This window comes from Physella acuta, unplaced genomic scaffold (assembly GCF_028476545.2).
Source record: "Physella acuta isolate Inbredline_101_S28 unplaced genomic scaffold, ASM2847654v3 ptg000297l, whole genome shotgun sequence".
Taxonomy (NCBI): Eukaryota; Metazoa; Mollusca; class Gastropoda; family Physidae; genus Physella; species Physella acuta.
This window is the reverse complement of record NW_026731816.1, coordinates 175,379-195,797: the sequence shown is the minus strand read 5'-3', so window position 1 is coordinate 195,797 and position 20,419 is coordinate 175,379. Positions and strand designations below refer to the sequence as shown.

Below are 20,419 nucleotides of genomic sequence, written 5' to 3'. Positions count from 1 at the left end.
TGATCAACAAAGGTGAACAACCTTGAAAGAGCTAGACACCACCTATGTAAACTCCACGCCAGACATACCTTTCTATCAACTTATCCAGAGGTGACTTCTGGATTTTTGAGAGTACACGGAAGTCTTATCGGAAAAATAGTTCCAACACCAAAGCCTTTAAGTTAAAGGTTAATATATAACAACAAAAAACCACCGTAGCGAATATTTATGTTCAACTTTGCCAGCACTTAAGGGAAGCAGAAATGTTCATCTTTTATTCATTGTGTGTTACGTGCGTGAATTACATCCTCCAGTGCATTGATCTTTTAGGACCTGCTATTCTATATTAGAAGCACATTTGTGATTCATTCCGTAGGGGGTGCTTTCTTTCGGGAAAAAAATGCGCCCCTGAGTATTTACCCCTCCCCTCTTCAACTCCATAGTGCCGAAAATCTGGTTTTCTGCGTATTTTCATTAATTTTTCACTACAATCCACTTCTTATTTCTCTCATAAAGCTGAAACATTAAACCAAAATATAATCATAAACACACCCTAAAACTCAGACTAAAAGCTAAATGTAAAAAGGAACAAAGTAGGCATACAGAAGTTTTCAGCTAAACCTAGCTAGCAGCCATGTTATGCTGGTATTCAACCTACAAAGGGAAACAACCCATTATTATTATTTTGGGGCCAAATTGGCCTGGTTTTGTTGTCTACCCTGGGAAGGAGGGAAGGAAACAACGCAATAGTGTGACGTAGTACTTTGTAAGGTCAAAATTAGACAAAATAAGCATGACGTTATTTACGGACGACAAGTTTTGTTTTTCCAATCTACCCAAGTAAATTATCCATGGTGTCAGCCGTTTATCGATGATCGGTGAAATTAGCATTATTATAAATGTGTTTCCCCCTCCCCACTATCTTTTCTGTTTTTTTTTGTTGTTGTCTGGCATCAACATCTTGATTTAATCATTTGCGGAGCTCCCCTATGGAGCAGAGAGCTGCAATCACACACTTCCACCGGACTCAATTTTGGCTGCGGATGTTAAGGTGAGTAAAGTCAGTTCTAATGTAGGTGTCAGAAATTATTTTTTGTACATTTTTTGAAAAAGACGTATTTGTTTATTCAATAATTTTATCAAAAAGTGAATTGCAATCCAATTACTTTAAATAGTGATTTACTTTTTAAGTGGGAAAACAATTAGGCCTGTTCTCTGTGTATGTGTTTGTGTTGGATTCCAAAGATTGAGTATGTGCCATGTACTTAAACACTAAAACATGGCTTTTAAGGGTGTCGGGAAAAAAAAGTTAAAAACTGAAGTTTAAAACGTCATAACTTGCTTACTACCTGAGATATATTAACAAATTTGGTAACCACACTAAAGATGTATTAACAAATTCAGTATCCACTTTCCAAGAATTCAGAGTTCGTTGATATAACGACATTATGAAGAGCTGGGACAGTTTCTTAAAAATTGGTTTTAGTTTCAAGGTAGATAAATCGTGAAAATAATCTCATCATATTATTTAAAGGTTACCTTAAAATTTAAACGTAAATGGTAACTGATTGTTGTCAAAGATTGTAAAACAGTTTCATATATTTCCAAGTTGATCTGTCATGTGTTATCTCGACAGTATGTCATGTGACAGCAAGTTGGTTCTGCCAGTCTTTATGACAGTATACTAAAGACTGTCACATAAAAAAAAAACCAACACTCACATAGTGAAACCAACAGAATGATGATACATCTTTAATGTTTACAATGACACAACAACGTATAAAACACCAGTGAAATCATGCCAGTTTCCCTTCTTCCTTCAGCACCCCCAGCTCCCCTATGCAGCCCTTGAGTATGTCCTGTTTCTCAGCAAAATACTTCTCATACCAGCGTATGTGTTCCAGCTTCTCTGGCACTGTGATGTATGGGTTGAGGCTCAGACCCAGGGTGACCAGTTCCATGAACTTCCTCACTGGCCCCTTGTCTGGGAACTTGGACAAGTGCTGGTTCAGGAATATGTGGTCATGGAACTTGTATTTGCGTTCTTCATGGAAGTCTGAAAGTGATGGCGGTATGGTTTACTAACAGAGTTAAAGACAAATAATTTTTAAAATTTAGTTTTTAACTATTTTGTGCAATGTTTTCTCTAATGTTTAAACACAATATAACTCCACAGTAAAAGAACTGCTTAATGTTTAAAAGACACCAGATGAAGAAATAACCTGAATATTTTAAAGACAATTTTGCTCTAACAAGACAATTTTCCCATTGTATAGACCTAATGATATTCCTTCTATATAAACCTGACAATATTCCCTCTACACATCCCTGACAATATTCCCTCTATACAGACTTGAAAATATTCCCTCTATACACTTGACAATATTCCCTCTATACAGACTTGAAAATATTCCCTCTATACACTTGACAATATTCCCTCTATACAGAATTGACAATATTCCCTCTATACAGAATTGACAATATTCCCTCTATACAGACGACAATATTCCCTCTATACACTTGACAATATTCCCTCTATACAGAATTGACAATATTCCCTCTATACAGACGACAATATTCCCTCTATACACTTGACAATATTCCCTCTATACAGAATTGACAATGTCCCCTCTATACACCTGACAATATTCCCTCTATACAGACTTGAAAATATTCTGTCTATATAGACTTGACAATATTGCCTCTACACAGACAGTATAAACCTGACAATATTCCCTCTATACAGACTTGACAATATTCCCTGTATACAGACACTATAGACCTGACAATATTCCCTCTATAAAGACGACAATATTCCCTCTATACAGACCTGACAATATTCCCTCTATACAGACAGTATAAACCTGACAATATTCCCTCTATACAGACCTGACAATATTCCCTCTATACAGACGTGACAATATTCCCTCTATGCACTTGACAATATTCCCTCTATACAGACTTGACAATATTCCCTGTATACAGACACTATAGACCTGACAATATTCCCTCTATAAAGACGACAATATTCCCTCTATACAGACTTGACAATATTCCCTCTATACAGACACTATAGACCTGACAATATTCCCTCTATACAGGCTTGACAATATTCCCTCTACACAGACAGTATAAACCTGACAATATTCCCTCTATGCACTTGACAATATTCCCTCTATACAGGCTTGACAATATTCCCTCTATATAGACTTGACAATATTCCCTCTACACAGACAGTATAAACCTGACAATATTCCCTCTATACAGACTTGACAATATCCCCTCTATACACTTGACAATATTCCCTCTATACAGACAGTGTAGACCTGAGACCCACCTGCTTCATTATCTATGGGGAACGTCCAGAGCTTGCCTTCTTTGGTCCACTGAATCATTTCCTCAAAATGGTTTCTAGGAAGAGGTGCCTGAATTTTCCTCAGGTTTTCTTCATCAACCTGAGCCCACAGATCCTTGGCTGGTTTTGGCTCCTCCACTAAAAAATAAATTCTCATTTAATTCATTCACACACTTTCCAGGTTTACCTGAGCAAAAGGAAGCTTTCTCAAAAAAAAAAGGGGGAAGCTATTTAAAAAAAAAAAAAAAAACATTTTTGCACAAATAAATGACTAAAAATGTACAACACTTTTATCTAGCTCATCTACTCCAGTATCAGTTCTATTTTAAAAAAAAGTAATCACATGGATTCCTTCTGTCGTGTCAAATCATTGAAATTTCAGAATAATGTGTGATTTTCTCATTAAGTTGACAAGACAAACTATGTGGTAGGAACACCCTAGGACCATTGTGAAAAATTTAAGTTAAAAATGTATCAGTAGGCCTACAGTATAGCCCTAATTTTATGAATGTAGTAAAAGCATCAGTTTGAGTTCTGATCATCAGATAAAGTTTAAAAACTTCAGTTTAATCTGGACCCAAGACTTACCTTGTGATTTTATTTTTTCAGCATTGAATATTCCAAGTCTAGGTGCATTTTTCAACGAAGGTAAGTTCTCATTCAACCTAAAATCAATACAACAATTGATACAGTATTATAAGCAACTATTTATGAAATATCTACAAAAGTTAGAGCTTCCTGTGAAGGTAACTCTCTGGTTTATCAAAGGGTATTCAAAATATATTGGGGGGAAAAAGTAAAATATACTTCAAACTAACCTGGATAATCTTTTCCTGTAAGTAACTGAAAAAAAACCCCAATGAAAGTTTTTTACAAATGTATGTACAACCCCAGGTTGTGTTTAAAATACTACTCAAAAAAATGTCCACTATTTCAGGATGTTTCATTTATACAAAATTTTAAACAAGAAAAAAGTTTTACACAATCAAGTATTGTAACTCACCATTGGAAACAACACTAGAAGGCAGAATCTCCATGCTCCCATCCCTTGTCCTCCTTAATTGAGAAAAGAGAATTTTTTGTTTAATGTGTCATGGCATTTGAAAACAGCAGGACCTACATCAACTAGAGCATAAACTAAACAAACTCAACCACTACAGCAGGACCTACATTAACTAGAGCATAAATAAAAAAAAACTCAGCCACTACAGCAGGACCTACATCAACTTGAACATAAACTAAACAAAGCGACTACACAGGACCTACATCAACTAGAGCATAAACTAAACAAACTCAACCACTACAGTAGGACCTACATCAACTAGAGCATAAACTAAACAAAGCCAGCCACTACAGCAGGACCTACATCAACTAGAGCATAAACTAAACAAACTCAACCACTACAGTAGGACCTACATCAATTAGAGCATAAACTAAACAAAGCCAGCCACTACATCAGGACCTACATCAACTAGAGCATAAACTAAACAAAGCCACTACAACAGGACCTACATCAACTAGAGCATAAACTAAACAAAACCACTACAGCAGGACCTACATCAACTAGAGCATAAACTAAACAAACTCAGCCACTACAGCAGGACCTACATCAACTAGAGCATAAACTAAACAAACTCAGCCACTACATCAAGTCACTACAGGGAGCAGAACCTCACCACCCAGAAGAGGACCTGAAGTAACTCACCCACTATAGATTCTACCTATAACCAGGTGAACTTGTTAGTGATCTTACCTGTACATAGGTGATCTGCTCCCAGCTGGTTGGGTAAACCCTGCAGAAAAGAGAACCTTATTAATATATTAAATTGCAGAATTACAGTAAGTTGTCTGAACAAAAACAAACCTGAATGCACAAATCGTATAATTAAAAAATCTCTTACACTTTGAAATTACTCTAGGACTAGTTGTATGACTAGCAAGGACTAGACCAAGGTTTATGACTAGTAAGGACGAGACCAGGGGCGTTTGACAAGCAAGGACTAGACCAGGGGTGTATGACTGCAGTGACAAGGACTAGATCAGGGGTGTATGACTGCATTGACAAGGACTAGACCAGGGGTGTATGACTGCAGTGACAAGGACTAGACCAGGGGTGTATGACTGCAGTGACATGGACTAGACCAGGGGTGTATGACTGCATTGACAACGACTAGACCAGGAGTGTATGACTGCTGTGACAAGGACTAGACCAGGGGTGTATGACAAGCAAGGACTAGACCAGGGGTGTATGACTGCTGTGACAAGGACTAGATCAGGGGTGTATGACAAGCAAGGATTAGACCAGGGGTGTATGACTGCTGTGACAAGGACTAGACCAGGGGTGTATGACTGCAGTGACAAGGACTAGACCAGGGGTGTATGACAAGCAAGGACTAGACCAGGGGTGTATGACTGCAGTGACAACGACTAGACCAGGAGTGTATGACTTCTGTGACAAGGACTAGACCAGGGGTGTATGACAAGCAAGGACTAGACCAGGGGTGTATGACTGCAGTGACAACGACTAGACCAGGAGTGTATGACTTCTGTGACAAGGACTAGACCAGGGGTGTATGACTGCTGTGACAACGACTAGACCAGGGGTGTATGACTGCAGTGACAACGACTAGACCAGGGGTGTATGACTGCTGTGACAACGACTAGACCAGGGGTGTATGACTGCAGTGACAAGGACTAGACCAGGGGTGTATGACTGCAGTGACAACGACTAGACCAGGAGTGTATGACTGCAGTGACAACGACTAGACCAGGGGTGTATGACTGCAGTGACAAGGACTAGACCAGGAGTGTATGACTGCTGTGACAAGGACTAGACCAGGGGTGTATGACTGCAGTGACAAGGACTAGACCAGGGGTGTACGACTAGCAAGGACTAGACCAGGGGTGTATGACAAGCAAGGACTAGACCAGGGGTGTATGACTGCAGTGACAACGACTAGACCAGGGGTGTACGACTAGCAAGGACTAGACCAGGGGTGTATGACTGCAGTGACAAGGACTAGACCAGGGGTGTATGACTGCAGTGACAACGACTAGACCAGGGGTGTATGACTGCTGTGACAAGGACTAGACCAGGGGTGTATGACTAGCAAGGATTAGACCAGGGGTGTATGACTGCTGTGACAAGGACTAGACGGGTGTATGACTGCAGTGACAAGGACTAGACCAGGGGTGTACGACTAGCAAGGACTAGACCAGGGGTGTACGACTAGCAAGGACTAGACCAGGGGTGTATGACTGCTGTGACAAGGACTAGATCAGGGGTGTATGACTAGCAAGGACTAGACCAGGGGTGTATGACTGCTGTGACAAGGACTAGATCAGGGGTGTATGACAAGCAAGGATTAGACCAGGGGTGTATGACTGCTGTGACAAGGACTAGACCAGGGGTGTATGACTGCAGTGACAAGGACTAGACCAGGGGTGTATGACAAGCAAGGACTAGACCAGGGGTGTATGACTGCTGTGACAAGGACTAGACCAGGGGTGTACGACTAGCAAGGACTAGACCAGGGGTGTATGACTGCAGTGACAAGGACTAGACCAGGGGTGTACGACTAGCAAGGACTAGACCAGGGGTGTATGACAAGCAAGGACTAGACCAGGGGTGTATGACTGCAGTGACAACGACTAGACCAGGGGTGTATGACTGCTGTGACAAGGACTAGACGGGTGTATGACTGCAGTGACAAGGACTAGACCAGGGGTGTACGACTAGCAAGGACTAGACCAGGGGTGTATGACTAGCAAGGACTAGACCAGGGGTGTATGACTGCTGTGACAAGGACTAGATCAGGGGTGTATGACAAGCAAGGATTAGACCAGGGGTGTATGACTGCTGTGACAAGGACTAGACCAGGGGTGTATGACTGCAGTGACAAGGACTAGACCAGGGGTGTATGACAAGCAAGGACTAGACCAGGGGTGTATGACTGCAGTGACAAGGACTAGATCAGGGGTGTATGACTGCATTGACAAGGACTAGACCAGGGGTGTATGACTGCAGTGACAAGGACTAGATCAGGGGTGTATGACAAGCAAGGATTAGACCAGGGGTGTATGACTGCTGTGACAAGGACTAGACCAGGGGTGTATGACTGCAGTGACAAGGACTAGACCAGGGGTGTACGACTAGCAAGGACTAGACCAGGGGTGTATGACAAGCAAGGACTAGACCAGGGGTGTATGACTGCAGTGACAACGACTAGACCAGGAGTGTATGACTGCAGTGACAACGACTAGACCAGGGGTGTATGACTGCTGTGACAAGGACTAGACCAGGGGTGTATGACTGCAGTGACAACGACTAGACCAGGAGTGTATGACTGCTGTGACAAGGACTAGACCAGGGGTGTATGACTGCAGTGACAAGGACTAGACCAGGGGTGTACGACTAGCAAGGACTAGACCAGGGGTGTATGACTAGCAAGGACTAGACCAGGGGTGTATGACTGCTGTGACAAGGACTAGATCAGGGGTGTATGACAAGCAAGGATTAGACCAGGGGTGTATGACTGCTGTGACAAGGACTAGACCAGGGGTGTATGACTGCAGTGACAAGGACTAGACCAGGGGTGTATGACAAGCAAGGACTAGACCAGGGGTGTATGACTGCAGTGACAACGACTAGACCAGGAGTGTATGACTTCTGTGACAAGGACTAGACCAGGGGTGTATGACAAGCAAGGACTAGACCAGGGGTGTATGACTGCTGTGACAAGGACTAGACCAGGAGTGTATGACTGCTGTGACAAGGACTAGACCAGGGGTGTATGACTGCAGTGACAAGGACTAGACCAGGGGTGTACGACTAGCAAGGACTAGACCAGGGGTGTATGACTAGCAAGGACTAGACCAGGGGTGTATGACTGCAGTGACAAGGACTAGACCAGGGGTGTACGACTAGCAAGGACTAGACCAGGGGTGTATGACTGCTGTGACAAGGACTAGACCAGGGGTGTATGACTGCAGTGACAAGGACTAGACCAGGGGTGTATGACTGCTGTGACAAGGACTAGACCAGGAGTGTACGACTAGCAAGGACTAGACCAGGGGTGTATGACTAGCAAGGACTAGACCAGGGGTGTATGACTGCTGTGACAAGGACTAGACCAGGGGTGTATAACTGCTGTGATCCAAGATTATGAACAAATTAATTGAAGCATATGCCTCAATTTGGGTTGGCATGGAAAAGTGATAGAGTACGCAACCACTAGCCTAAAACTCTCCTGTCTGGTGCCTTGAGCCCACCAAGCTAAAGTCAGGGAAAGTAAAGATGGCTGGGCATAAAAATGACTTTACTGTTTCTTTATTATATGCTAAGATAATACAAACAAGCAAAAACTACATCTGCCTCAGGTCTATAACTATAAGAGTGCCTTCACTTTGACCTATTTATACCCCCCTCCCCTCATCTAAAATTGTGAAATGAGAAAGCAAATACTATTTGTACTTACCTCTTCCAACTTTCATGGTAGAAAGCAGGTTGCTGAAAAGATAAGAGAATTTCTCTGTACTGTATACAGTCATTAGGTGATGGTTTTGTTAATTTATCATTAGTTCATGTCTGCTGTCAGCTTATGATTGGCTTCCTGCTGGTTGCTAAAAGCTATTTAGGTAACTGACATTTAGGCAATCAGTATTTAGTCATGTGACTTAGGAAAGTTGCCCATCTCTACTATTTATAATGACCTAATATAAAAAGAATGGATCAGAGTGCTCTGATGATAGAGCACATGGCTGCTAACCCAAAAGTCTCCAGTTCAGATCCCTGGCTGAAGTCCATCCTAGAGTCAAGCAAGCTTTGATGGTTACCTGACTCATGTTAAGGAAAGTAAATGTGGCTAGGCATAGTGCTGCCCACACTATCCCTTCATATGCAGAGATCACAAAAATAGGTTGAACTCTATTTCTACCGCATGGATTCAAATATAAAAAGCAATTTTGTTAAAGAAACTAGAAGTTCCTCCTTCCTATACAGTGCAAAAATTCAAGAAAAACATAAAAAATGAATTACTTGACTTGTTGATTTTCCTGCTCCTGTTCATCAGGGCTGGCACTGGGCTGGGTGGACTGGAGGCGTGACAGCAGCTCCTCAGCTGTCCTGGTCCAGTCACGTGAGAATGACTTAGCTGCGGCCTCAGCTGCCATTTTCAGCTCCTCACTCACATGGACTTTCCTGCAACAGCACAGCATGCAAGTTCACATTGTCAGCATTAAGGGAATTCATTACATTAATACATTTACAATGTTTAATCAAATTCTACTTTAGATTACTGTAATAAATTACCAATCTTTAATTTGATTTAATGAGTACATGTTAAACAAACACACACAAACTTTGTTTTCTACTATGAAAGGGAGGATGACTATAGAGACAAAAGGCTACTTCACCAGCTCAATCACTTAACTCCCCTTTGCTGATGAAAATGCAATAACAAAAGGGCACAGATCTTTTTATTTCTTTTAAAAATAAAGCCTGTACTCTTGAAAGGTTAAAAACTGAAATTCTTACTTCTTATCTGAATTTGTATCCTCATTTTTCTTCAGAAGCTTAGCAGGGGTTTGCTTGGTAGGGGGTACTTTGCTTGATGGCTTCTTGATTTCTTTTTTCTCAGCTGAAATCTTTTTCTCTCTATCCTCAGTAATACATGTTGTGTGAAACAGCCTGAATGATGCTAGTATACTGAAAGATTAATAACACAATGATGATAAGTGCTATCACTAATAAAAATGTACCAGTTTCTTAACTATATGAGTAAAAATTTAAAGTTAAAGAGAAATTGTGCAGTTTAAAAATAATTAAATTGGTTTGGCTTCAAGAAAGCTTTCGAAGAATGGCCTGGTACACCTTGAGCCACCATGAGGAAAAGCTATGTTAATAATAATATAACAAAAGTAATCCAAAAACCAAGCAACAAGGGAAGTTTACTTTAAGAATGGTAAGCCTATAAAGATAGCAGACATAAGATCTACCATTGAACCATGACGTCCTCTAAGAGTACTAAGACAATATGGAAAGATAAAAACATAAACATCTACACACAAAAATCAGGCTGCTGTATTCCTGAATACAGACAGTTATACTTGCCAATCCTAAACACTTACATCAGAACTTAAAAATAAAAATCAAGTATAGGAAATTATGTGTTACAGAAAATTACTAGAAATTTCATATGTAAAAAAACAAGGTAATGGTGTTTGACAAGATCCAAAGATCAACTGGTGAACATGATCACTTGCTGACAATACATTTTAAAGATGAAAGATCAAATGGAACAGATATGTCCCAAGGTTCACTAGCAAAAACTTTAGTTGTTTAGGGACACTGCCAGGTATATGAAAAGAGGCAGAAAATATAAAAGTAAAAGATTTAATAATAATAACAGAACTGTTAAACTTCTAGTAATAATCTAGTGCTCCTAACAGCTAGTGAGAGACAGTTCAGTTTCAGGTGTCAGTCTAGAGCAGTGGTTCCCAACCTTTTTCGAGTGGCGACCCCCTTTTATAAAAAGTAAGTGACCCGCAACCCCCATAGAATTAAAAAGCCAAAATTAGTATGGAAATTAATAAGCACTAAAATAAGATTTTCTAGTAGACTTTCAATATGAACTACTCTTGATAACTGTTTTAATAGCATGAGTAAAATTGCACACTATTCACTAAACCTTCGTGGTTAAGTTTTTAATTTTAAAACATTTTGTTAACGCCAACCTATGTCATTATAATTATCTTAATTTTGTTTTTAATCGAAGAATAGTGTTGAAAATATATTCTCGAAAAGTCAATCAATTTTACGTTTGGGTATGAATGGTGAATACTACACCAAAATTGTGCCTGCAGTTTTTCATCTTGCTCGAAATCATTCTGCAAATCAAAGAATTCATTTTGTAATTCATCGGGAATGCTGGCAACATCAAGGGAAGAAGAGAATGGGTAATGCGTAAATGCAGATTCTTCTTTTTTCAGAAAAATAGCCATGCAGTTCGTTTTCAAGAGATTCAAGATGCCCAGAAATCGCTTCTTTCAAAATTTTAATTATCTCACAATCAGATTCATCTACCACACAGCAGAGTTTCTCAAATTTACAATATTTCCACGATTTGGTTTCTTTACCAATTTTGCAGCTTTGATAAAAATGCCCCGAGATTATCATGGAAAGTTATAATATTCGTTCATTTTCCCTGAAGCTTAAGGTTAAGCTTATCTTGATGTTCGAACACATCTGCTTGGTATGATACTCTCTCCAACCACTCTATGTCGTTTTAAGTATACCAAAAAGTCTTCTTTCCTTTGCACTCCCAAGAACAATTTGATTTCAGATTTCAATTCAAAAACACAATTTACAACATTTCGTTTGACAGCCAGCGTACTGTAGTGTAGAAGAGCAGAACCTCGTGATCTATATTAAAGTTTTTGCTCAGTTCTTTGAAGGCTCCAGATTTTATATAATTTACGACTTATACTAGCAATGGACGCTTGGTGTCGATTGGATAGGGCAGTGGTTAGGGAGCCTAATCTTTTCTGTTTTCTGAAAGCCCGATTTTGAGCTAAACATAGATAGCGCACCATCCGTACAAAACCCCACAGCCGTTTTAACCCATTTTAATCATCCAGTTTTTAAAAAAGGTATTTATTTTCTCCATGCTATCTTCACAAAATAGCGACTCTTCTTTGCTATCATCCGCATGAATATAGACACAGACCAGCAACTGCAACACGAACTCACGTCTGTTGATTTATTAACTTGAAAAGCAAACAATGGTGAAAGCTTAATTTCGATAAAAATGTGTTATTTAACATTTACGTACATGCAGCGTTTGATGAGATTTTCTCCTATTTTTTTTTTTTTTTTTTTTGCTTGGCATTTTCTATCGCGACTTTATTTGATGCTTGAACTAATGCTGGTGAAAACTTCCTGTTCGATCAAGTTTCTGGCGTTTGCAACTAGCTTCTTACCGACGAAAGAACTCCATATCTTTTTGGTGTGTTCCGGTGAAGATTTCATAGATTCGTGACTGAGAACAACTTTGTAAAGTGCGATTTGTTTCTTCTCTATTACATTTCCAGTGTTGTTAATGAAGTCGAATTTCAAAAATTCTTCTAAATATTTATGTTTTGTTTCAAATTACTAAAGTTTAGTATACCAGTTGGCGACCCCCCCAGAAAGAGCTTCGCGACCCCCAGGGAGGTCGCGACCCCCAGGTTGGGAACCCGTGGTCTAGAGATTACTAGATCTAGAGAATCTTGAAAGATCTAGAAATCTAGATTAGGGTTGTCAGTATCGGCAGAGTTCGCGGTAAACACATGACCCAAAATCTCCCATTACTTTCTGAAACCGGACGCACGAGATTTGGTTTTGCATACTAATAAGTTTTTAATTTATGGTAATTAATTAAGTTTAAAAGGTCATTTCCTAATGTTAAATGAAAAGTAGAATGGTTTTCCAGTTGTTTTGATGGCTTAGCGATCTGATTGCATGCTGTCTCTGCTTTGGTCTTACCGCTGTATAAAGGTTAACTTCAAATGCGTTAAAAACGCGATTTTTGAAGTTTCCTCTTAGATAATGAAAGTTTCCAAAGCAGATACATCCCATTTTTATAGAAATGATATTTATTTTTGGATATTTCTACTTTGACATTAGTAAATACTCATTTGAAAGTAGTCACCGTAAGTAGGTCACGTTGCCCCCATTGATGCCAATGTTATATTTCTTCATCCCGATCTGCCGGCTTTTAGTTTTGATACACTGACAACAGTATTCTTATGTAATGTACAAACAAATCTCCTACTTGTTGTTTTAAAAATATTTTAATATACCTGTCTTTCATTTTTTCAACTATGGTTCTAGTTTTGCTTGAAGTAAAATTTTGCTGAGTCAGACATAGGTTACCTGTCTGTTGCTAGAATACACTACACTAGCTATGTGCTAACTGTAATTTTAAGTTTTCAAGTTCTACTTACCCTTACTTATAGTTATATTTATATGCTGAAAATCAGAATTCATACACAATACACACATAAAAACATTGAACAGATAATTTCAGTTCACTTTTAACAAAATGGCTTAAAGATGGACTCTACTTCACCTGTCCAAAATAATAAGGCAATTATATGCACATTACAGTGTTCAAGTCATTTACTTTAGATTGCTAACTATGTAGTTCTTTCATTCACTGTATTTATATAAAGCACTGCTTTAGAAACATTTTCATATTTGCGCAGCACAGTTTTATAACAAAATGGCTTAAAGATGGACTCTACTTCACCTGCCAAAAATAATGGGGCAGTTATATGCACATTACAGTGTTCAAGTCATTTACTTTAGATTGCTAACTATGTAGTTCTTTCATTCACTGTAAAACATTGCTTTAGAAACATTTTCATATTTGCGCAGCACAGTTTTTTTGGGGTTATGGAAGGAAGCCAACACAAAAATATGCTTCTGTATTATTTTTATTCATTTCAACAGCATATACAAGTTCTATATATCATTCTAGCTAAACTCTGCAAATATGAACAAAATACAACTGCAAGTAAAATAACTATGCTCAATTTAATTTTATTCAGGCATACCATGACTTGTCACAATTGGCCAATGCAAAAGTAAGGGCATTCCACCCCTCACAAAAAAATTCGCAAAAAAAAAACTATTTGAGGTAGACAGAAAATCTTTTTTGTTTTGTTTTCATATAGTTGAGCTCTACAAGAATATGTAGGTAATTGTTATTTATTTTTATATGATGATTAGTGTTTTTTTACCAAAATCCCTACTAAGAGTAAGAGTAAGTAGAATCTATGAATATGAATCATTGAATGTTTCTTACCGGCCAGTTTCCTTGTGAGATGTAGTTAACGCTTGCAATAAACTTCGATGCATGCTTATTTGCTAGATCTAGAAGTCTAGATCCAGATCTAAATCTAGATCTAATTCTAATTATATTTCTAGATCTAGAATTATGATGTTGACTTCGCTACTGCAAAGTCAAACCTTTGATAACATATTATCTTTACTTTGTACTTTTCCCATCTAATTTTCCCATCGAACTGCTAGATCTAGAATCTACTTATTGATGGCAAAATAGCAGAACATTGATGCGCTCTAAGTTGTTTCACGCTAAAAAATAAAATAAAAGAAACTGTACTGTAGATCTATATTGTCTTATTGTATAAGTCTTAAACTCTTTATGTCGACATATCGGAAAATGTTGAAAATAAGGTTTATATTATAAGGCCAACTAAATGATCCAACTTGCTTTAGGTATCACAGTGTTTCTTTCAGACATTTTTCTCTGGGGGAGGAGTACTTGAAATAATCAGGGGGCGGACGCTGGTTTAAACTAGGCCATATATAGATAGTGATATAAATTATATTTGTTTCTGGGGGTTGGTAGACGTACTGAGGGGGTGGGGGTGAAAGAAATGCCTGAAAGAGACTCTGGCTTTGCGTGGTCGGGTGTCATGTCGTATCTATTTCCCAACGTAACTAACACCTACCGGTGTCTGAAAGTTTTGAAATGTTTTCGGAGAAACTTAGATTCGGCCCAGAGAAACGAGAAAATTCGGCAGAAAACACTCAAAACTGCTACGAAAAACTGACCTCCAAAAAAAAAAATTGCAACGACATATTGGCTCTAACATACAGAGTTTCTTCCAAGCGTCTCTTCGGGGGGCAGAGCCCCCCCCCCCCCCGAATGAGATGGAATTTATATAGTAAACATATACTTTTACAAAAATCTTGTTAGTAAAACGTTTTCATGCATTTTTAAAATATTTTTGTAAGTGCAGGGATTAATGTGTACAGAGTTTCTTCCAGGCATCTCTTCGGGGGGCGCAGCCCCCCCCCCCCCCCGAAAAAATTTTACAGCCCCCCAAACGAAATGAAATTTATATAATTTATATAGAAAATATATACTTTTAACAGTGTCCGCCACCCCCCCCCCCCCCCGAAGAAAGTCTACCGCCCCCCCCCCCCCCGGAGAAAAAGGTCTGGAAGAAACACTGCTACGGGGTATGGCAACTCGGGACTTAGACATTATTTTAAATCCATTTTTAATTACTTAAACTTTTTATAATAGAATAGAATCTCGTAAACAAGTTAATAAAAAGTCTAGTGACAATTTAAGCGCAATTTCCTTATGTTATCCATAACATTTTTTAATTTTTTGTGACCGAACGAAAGGATATTTTTGAAAACTTTCATCGGCAATATTTTTCTAAATTATGGCAGGAATAACCTATATCAACGGTAGGCCTACACGATGCTCAGTTTAAACAAGTAGACGTTAGCTCTCACTAGCGACTGCCTGAGCCGGTGTGATTGGTTTGGAACTTCACCGCTTCGCTTCTTCTAGTGGTGAAACGCGAAGGGATGAGGGTGGTAGAAATATTTGTATATTCTTAGTAATCTTAGCCAATACAAATTAGAAGAAATTATTTTTTTTGTGACCGAACAAAAGGATATTTTTGAAAACTTTCTTCGGCAATATTGTTCTAAATTATGACAGGAATCGATTGGTAAATGTTTCAAGTCGCTAAGTGGTCTGGTTGCCGAGATATGGGCCAAAAACTGCATTTTTTTGAGTTTTTTTTGGCTTTTCCGGGAAATCCAGGAAGGAATTCCGGGAATTTTTTTGGCCCACAATCATCCTCGGAACTTGCTTAACATATTTGCTTCGGAACTAGTCCTCGATATTGCTTCGTTGAGGAGGAGATACGACTTAAAGCTGCGGTAAAGCTGCGGACACGCATCTATTCATTCATTCATTCATTCATCCATCCATCCATCCATCCATCCAGAAATGACGAGTTAATAATCGCAATTGTCCGTATTGAAATTGCGCTAAAAAAAATAATTGCACACCAAGTGAACGCCAAATAAAATGTGCATAATACTGCGGGATATTAGTTATAAATTCACATGCGTTTTTTTTTGTTTTTTTTTTTTTGAGAAATCGGAAATAGCGTAAAATACTACTTCCGGTCGACAGAAATTACTCAAAAAACTTGAAAAAAAAAGATAGAGAATTAGAACTTTTACTTACATGTGAAATTTCATTTATCTATCTCAAATAGTACTTAAGTTAAAGGCTTTTGAAAAATTCAAAGTAGAAAAGTTCCATTTCCGGTTATCGGAAATCGCTCAAAAGTTGATACGGATCTACGATTTTGATATAATACTTATATATATGAAATTTTATCAACCTAGCTGTAACGGTACTCAAGTTATCGTGTTTACACACACACAGACAGACACACAGACATACGGAAAAGATTGCAAAATTATGTTTTTCCGTATCATTGAGGTGTAAAACGTCGAGATTTGTAAAAATCTCGATTTTTTTTGCACGATTACAAGACTTTCTCTATACTTTGTATATACCAGAAAGTAAAAAATAATAAAGAATAAAGACACACATCTGTTGACTAACAGAGCAATATTTGTTTGACTAGCGTTAAGTCAAAGTGTCTGACTGATCTTTGACAGTTTCGAAGGAAGTTCGTACTTAAGTACAAAGCATAAAGAAAGCAGCTTTTAGAAACTAGGGGGTATTACTTCGCAAAAATAGCTGGATAGTTTTATGTCTATTTGAACTTTTTTTAAAGATGGGAGTGAGCTCATCTAAACTTTCTCATATGTTCGCAGTTCGCATAAAACTAATGGTTAGGTTGGCACATTCAGTGGAATCGAACTACTGATGTGGTAGGTAAGTTTGTGACAAAACCACTTGTTTTATAGAAAGGGGTGGGGGGTCTTGAATGTGCAGCTCTATGGGAATTTCTTTTTAACTTTCAACTTTCGAAATATTTTTGAGAAACAGATAATAATTTCCGTTTACATTAAAGGTAAAAATTAATGGAAAAAAAATTAAACGGCACATTATTCAGTTAGATATAAACAAAGCATAAAGAGATTTTGTGTGCATATACCAACATATTTTGTAAAAAGTTAATTGGTTGTTTTTGTTTGTTTGTTTTTTTGCAATATGGTAACATGAGCTAATCTTTTTTAATCATTATTTGGATGCTGAAATGTTTTTAACGTTTATCTCCAGCAAAATGTATAACGTTTTTATGCTGTTATTGTTGATGATCAATCATTGTCGCTCACACGATGGCGTACATAGATACAAACATCTGAAAGACACATTTTTGGAAGATGGCGGCCGCACTGAGAACGTCACTACACTTGGAGATTACGACTCCTCAGAACATAAGACACACAGTGATTTTGTTGTTCGGGATGAGTATATCTGCGGAGTGTGTAGCTGTTGGGAGGAAAAATCTACCTCTAACACTCACATAAGCGCAAACTGCGAACACAAATGGCTGAAAGCATTTCCAAAAGGACTTCCTGTTGGTTTATGGTCTTTGCATTTGTCTAACAATAAAATTCTACCGTTATCCACCTCGCGTTTTCAAAGTTTTCCCAACTTGACGTACGTGTTCATGTCTTCCGGAACACTGAGCAACGTAACGTATGATGATACAGTTTCCAATATGACATCACAAATGTTACATTTAGACTTGTCGGCCAACTGGTTAAAATTGATTGAAGATGGCTGCTTTAGACTAATGACAAAGCTGAAAACACTTTTGCTAAACAAAAACAAATTGGGGCGGATCACCAACTACACGCTTCAAGGTCTTTCAGAACTAAGACGTTTAGACGTGTCGAAAAACTGGCTTCAACACATAGAGAGCGGCGCATTCCGGCACACAACACGGCTGACGTTCTTAAGCCTGAACTTAAACGGCCATCTTGATAACTCCTGGAACTTTCTACCACCAGCATTGGTTGCACCCTTGCAGGAACTGAAAGTCCTAGGTCTGATGCGCGTGGCGAGGGATGAAATAACTTACCCAAACAAGGCTTTGGCCACGCTGACCAATCTGGAGGAACTGTACATCGATGGCCTGAGAAATAGTGTAAAATTTGGTCCGGAACTTCAAAAACTACGTAACTTAACTCGCATCCATATTGGCGGAGGAGTTCACTGTTCGTTAAAAAACATCAGTTCAACGTTTTTTCAAAACATTCCTAACATAAAACACTTATATATTACCCATTGCCGACTTATGAATATTAGCTTGACAGTTTATTCCAAGTTAAATCTGACGTTGTTGTCGCTGGATAATTTAGTCAACTACGATCTCTACACGGCGTTCGATGACTTGAGAGCACTTCAGTATTCGGGTCTCAGAACTCTCCATCTCACCCATCTGTATCACTCCACTTATCCGTGTCGTTATCTCAACGCGGCACAAGCCAAATATATAAGAAACATCGCACTCGAAGAACTTGATCTCTCATCAAACAGACTGGCTCTGTTAGGTGATGATTTCTTACAACTACTGCCGAGAACCTTGAAGAAACTTGTTTTAAGAGAAAATCAGCTCTCTTTGATAAGTTTAATTCTTAACCGCACTGACTACCTGGAGAATCTGATAACCCTTGACCTTTCTACACAAAACACCAATGCTCCATGGAAAGGGCCTGAACAGTTAGAGAAATGTTTAGTGTCGCGGTTAGACTCTTCAACTTCTTCAGAAGGTCGCTTCCAGAACTTTGAAATAGTAAAACAAAATTTCAATGCAAGTTCTCCAAGTGAAACTGCTGGTGTTGATGTAAAAAAATGTTTTAAGCTTTTCACCCAAGCAAGCCTCAGTTTGACCACAGCATACGATGTGAATGAACCGCCTTTCAAAATTCCACCAAGCCTTCAAGTTCTTAATGCGTCCCAGTACAGCAGTTTCGGAACCATTTTATTTATTAACCGCCTTGATCCGAACAACAGCCTCACAGACATTGATTTTTCTGAAAGTTTCCTGACAACTTGGGGACAAGGTCTACTACCCACAACTTTTCAGAGAATTAATTTAAGCAATAATTTCTGCAAGCACATAAATCCTCACTTTTTTCCTGAAAATAATTCCGTAAAATTCCTTGACCTTTCGGACAACTCACTGGGATCAGATTTTGCGGTAGACATCAACGGCACAATTTTCTCGACCCTGACAAACGCCATTGAATTGGACATTTCTCGTAACCTGATTTACAAACTCTCTCGACAATTCTTTCGTGGCCTGAAGCATCTCGTCTCTCTGAGACTCTCAGAAAACAAACTCCAGACACTCAACTCGTCGTTTGCCCACATGAAACATCTCCGCCTTCTTGACCTCAGTAAAAACTCCATTGTTTGGATTGACAAGAGAGTTCGTGATGAACTAGATGAAATTGGCGAGACGCTTTCGATAGACTTGACCTCTAACCCCTTGTCCTGCACGTGCTCTTCCCTCGAGCAGATAGTTTGGATGATGAAGACGAAGATAACGTTGTTAAACGAAGATTATCTTCATTGCACATTCGACGACGGCGTTGACAGACCGATAGGAAACCTCCAGAAGCGAGTTCAGTCCGTCCAGAGAATGTGCGCCTCAAAAGCTTTAGTCATTGTGGTTTGTGTTGCTCTAATCTGCTTGCTTGGCACCGTGGCGGGATTTGTCGTCATCTACCGCAACAGATGGAAGCTCCGTTACATCAGGAACATCGCTGTGGCTAAACTGGTTGGGTTTGAACCAAAGCGCGCTAACGAGGAAGGCTTTCGTTTCGATGCTTATATTTTGTACACAGAAACCACACGTAACTTTGTGCTCAATGATTGCCTTAGAGAGCTAGAAGAGAAAAGGGGACATAAGCTCTGTATCGCAGACCGCAATTTTCTGCCTGGAACCCTCATCATCTCCGATATCGTCAGCGCCGTTCAAAACAGTTCAAAAACCGTGCCGGTCTCCGAGCCAGGCTTCTACGCGGATGACGAATATTCGGAATACTCGGTCAAGATGGCGATCATGGAGGAGGTATTCAAAACGAGGCAGGTTCTGCACGTGATTGTACTGGAACCAACACCGGCAGACGACATGCCTGTCGATTTACTTGTGGCTATGAAAAGAAATAGCTACACGGAGTTTCCACCAGCGGATGAAAGAAATGAAGAATTACTGGAGCATTTCTGGGACCAGCTTTCCCTGGCGATAGGCCACACGGCAAACAATCGGCAATAA

At 39.2% G+C, this 20,419-nt stretch overlaps 2 protein-coding genes across 2 annotated transcripts; one reads left to right on the top strand and one right to left on the bottom strand.

Moving 5' to 3' along the window:
- Positions 1-1,701: 1,701 nt before the first annotated feature.
- Positions 1,702-14,373, bottom strand: LOC131939866 (small ribosomal subunit protein mS31). The gene is made up of 10 exons (XM_059298386.1): positions 14,182-14,373; positions 9,870-10,040; positions 9,372-9,533; positions 8,812-8,843; positions 5,088-5,127; positions 4,338-4,390; positions 4,153-4,177; positions 3,923-3,999; positions 3,317-3,472; positions 1,702-2,035 (listed from the first exon to the last, which is right to left on the bottom strand). Exons 1-10 carry the CDS (start codon positions 14,232-14,234, stop codon positions 1,776-1,778), a joined length of 1,029 nt encoding a protein of 342 aa, XP_059154369.1. The 5' UTR covers positions 14,235-14,373; the 3' UTR covers positions 1,702-1,775.
- A 3,040-nt stretch (positions 14,374-17,413) lies between these two features.
- LOC131939853 (toll-like receptor 4) lies at positions 17,414-20,419 on the top strand. Its single transcript, XM_059298359.1, has one exon. It carries the CDS (start codon positions 17,414-17,416, stop codon positions 20,417-20,419), a length of 3,006 nt encoding a protein of 1,001 aa, XP_059154342.1.

Excerpts from the sequence above, each read along its gene's own strand:
- LOC131939866 (XM_059298386.1), bottom strand. The coding sequence starts at position 14,234 with ATGCATCGAAGTTTATTGCAAGCGTTAACTACATCTCACAAGGAAACT. Across the intron at positions 8,844-9,371 it reads CAGGAAAATCAACAAGTCAA|CAACCTGCTTTCTACCATGA; the intron begins GTAATTCATTTT and ends TTATCTTTTCAG. Across the intron at positions 3,473-3,922 it reads TGAAAAAATAAAATCACAAG|TGGAGGAGCCAAAACCAGCC; the intron begins GTAAGTCTTGGG and ends TTTATTTTTTAG.
- LOC131939853 (XM_059298359.1), top strand. The coding sequence starts at position 17,414 with ATGTATAACGTTTTTATGCTGTTATTGTTGATGATCAATCATTGTCGC.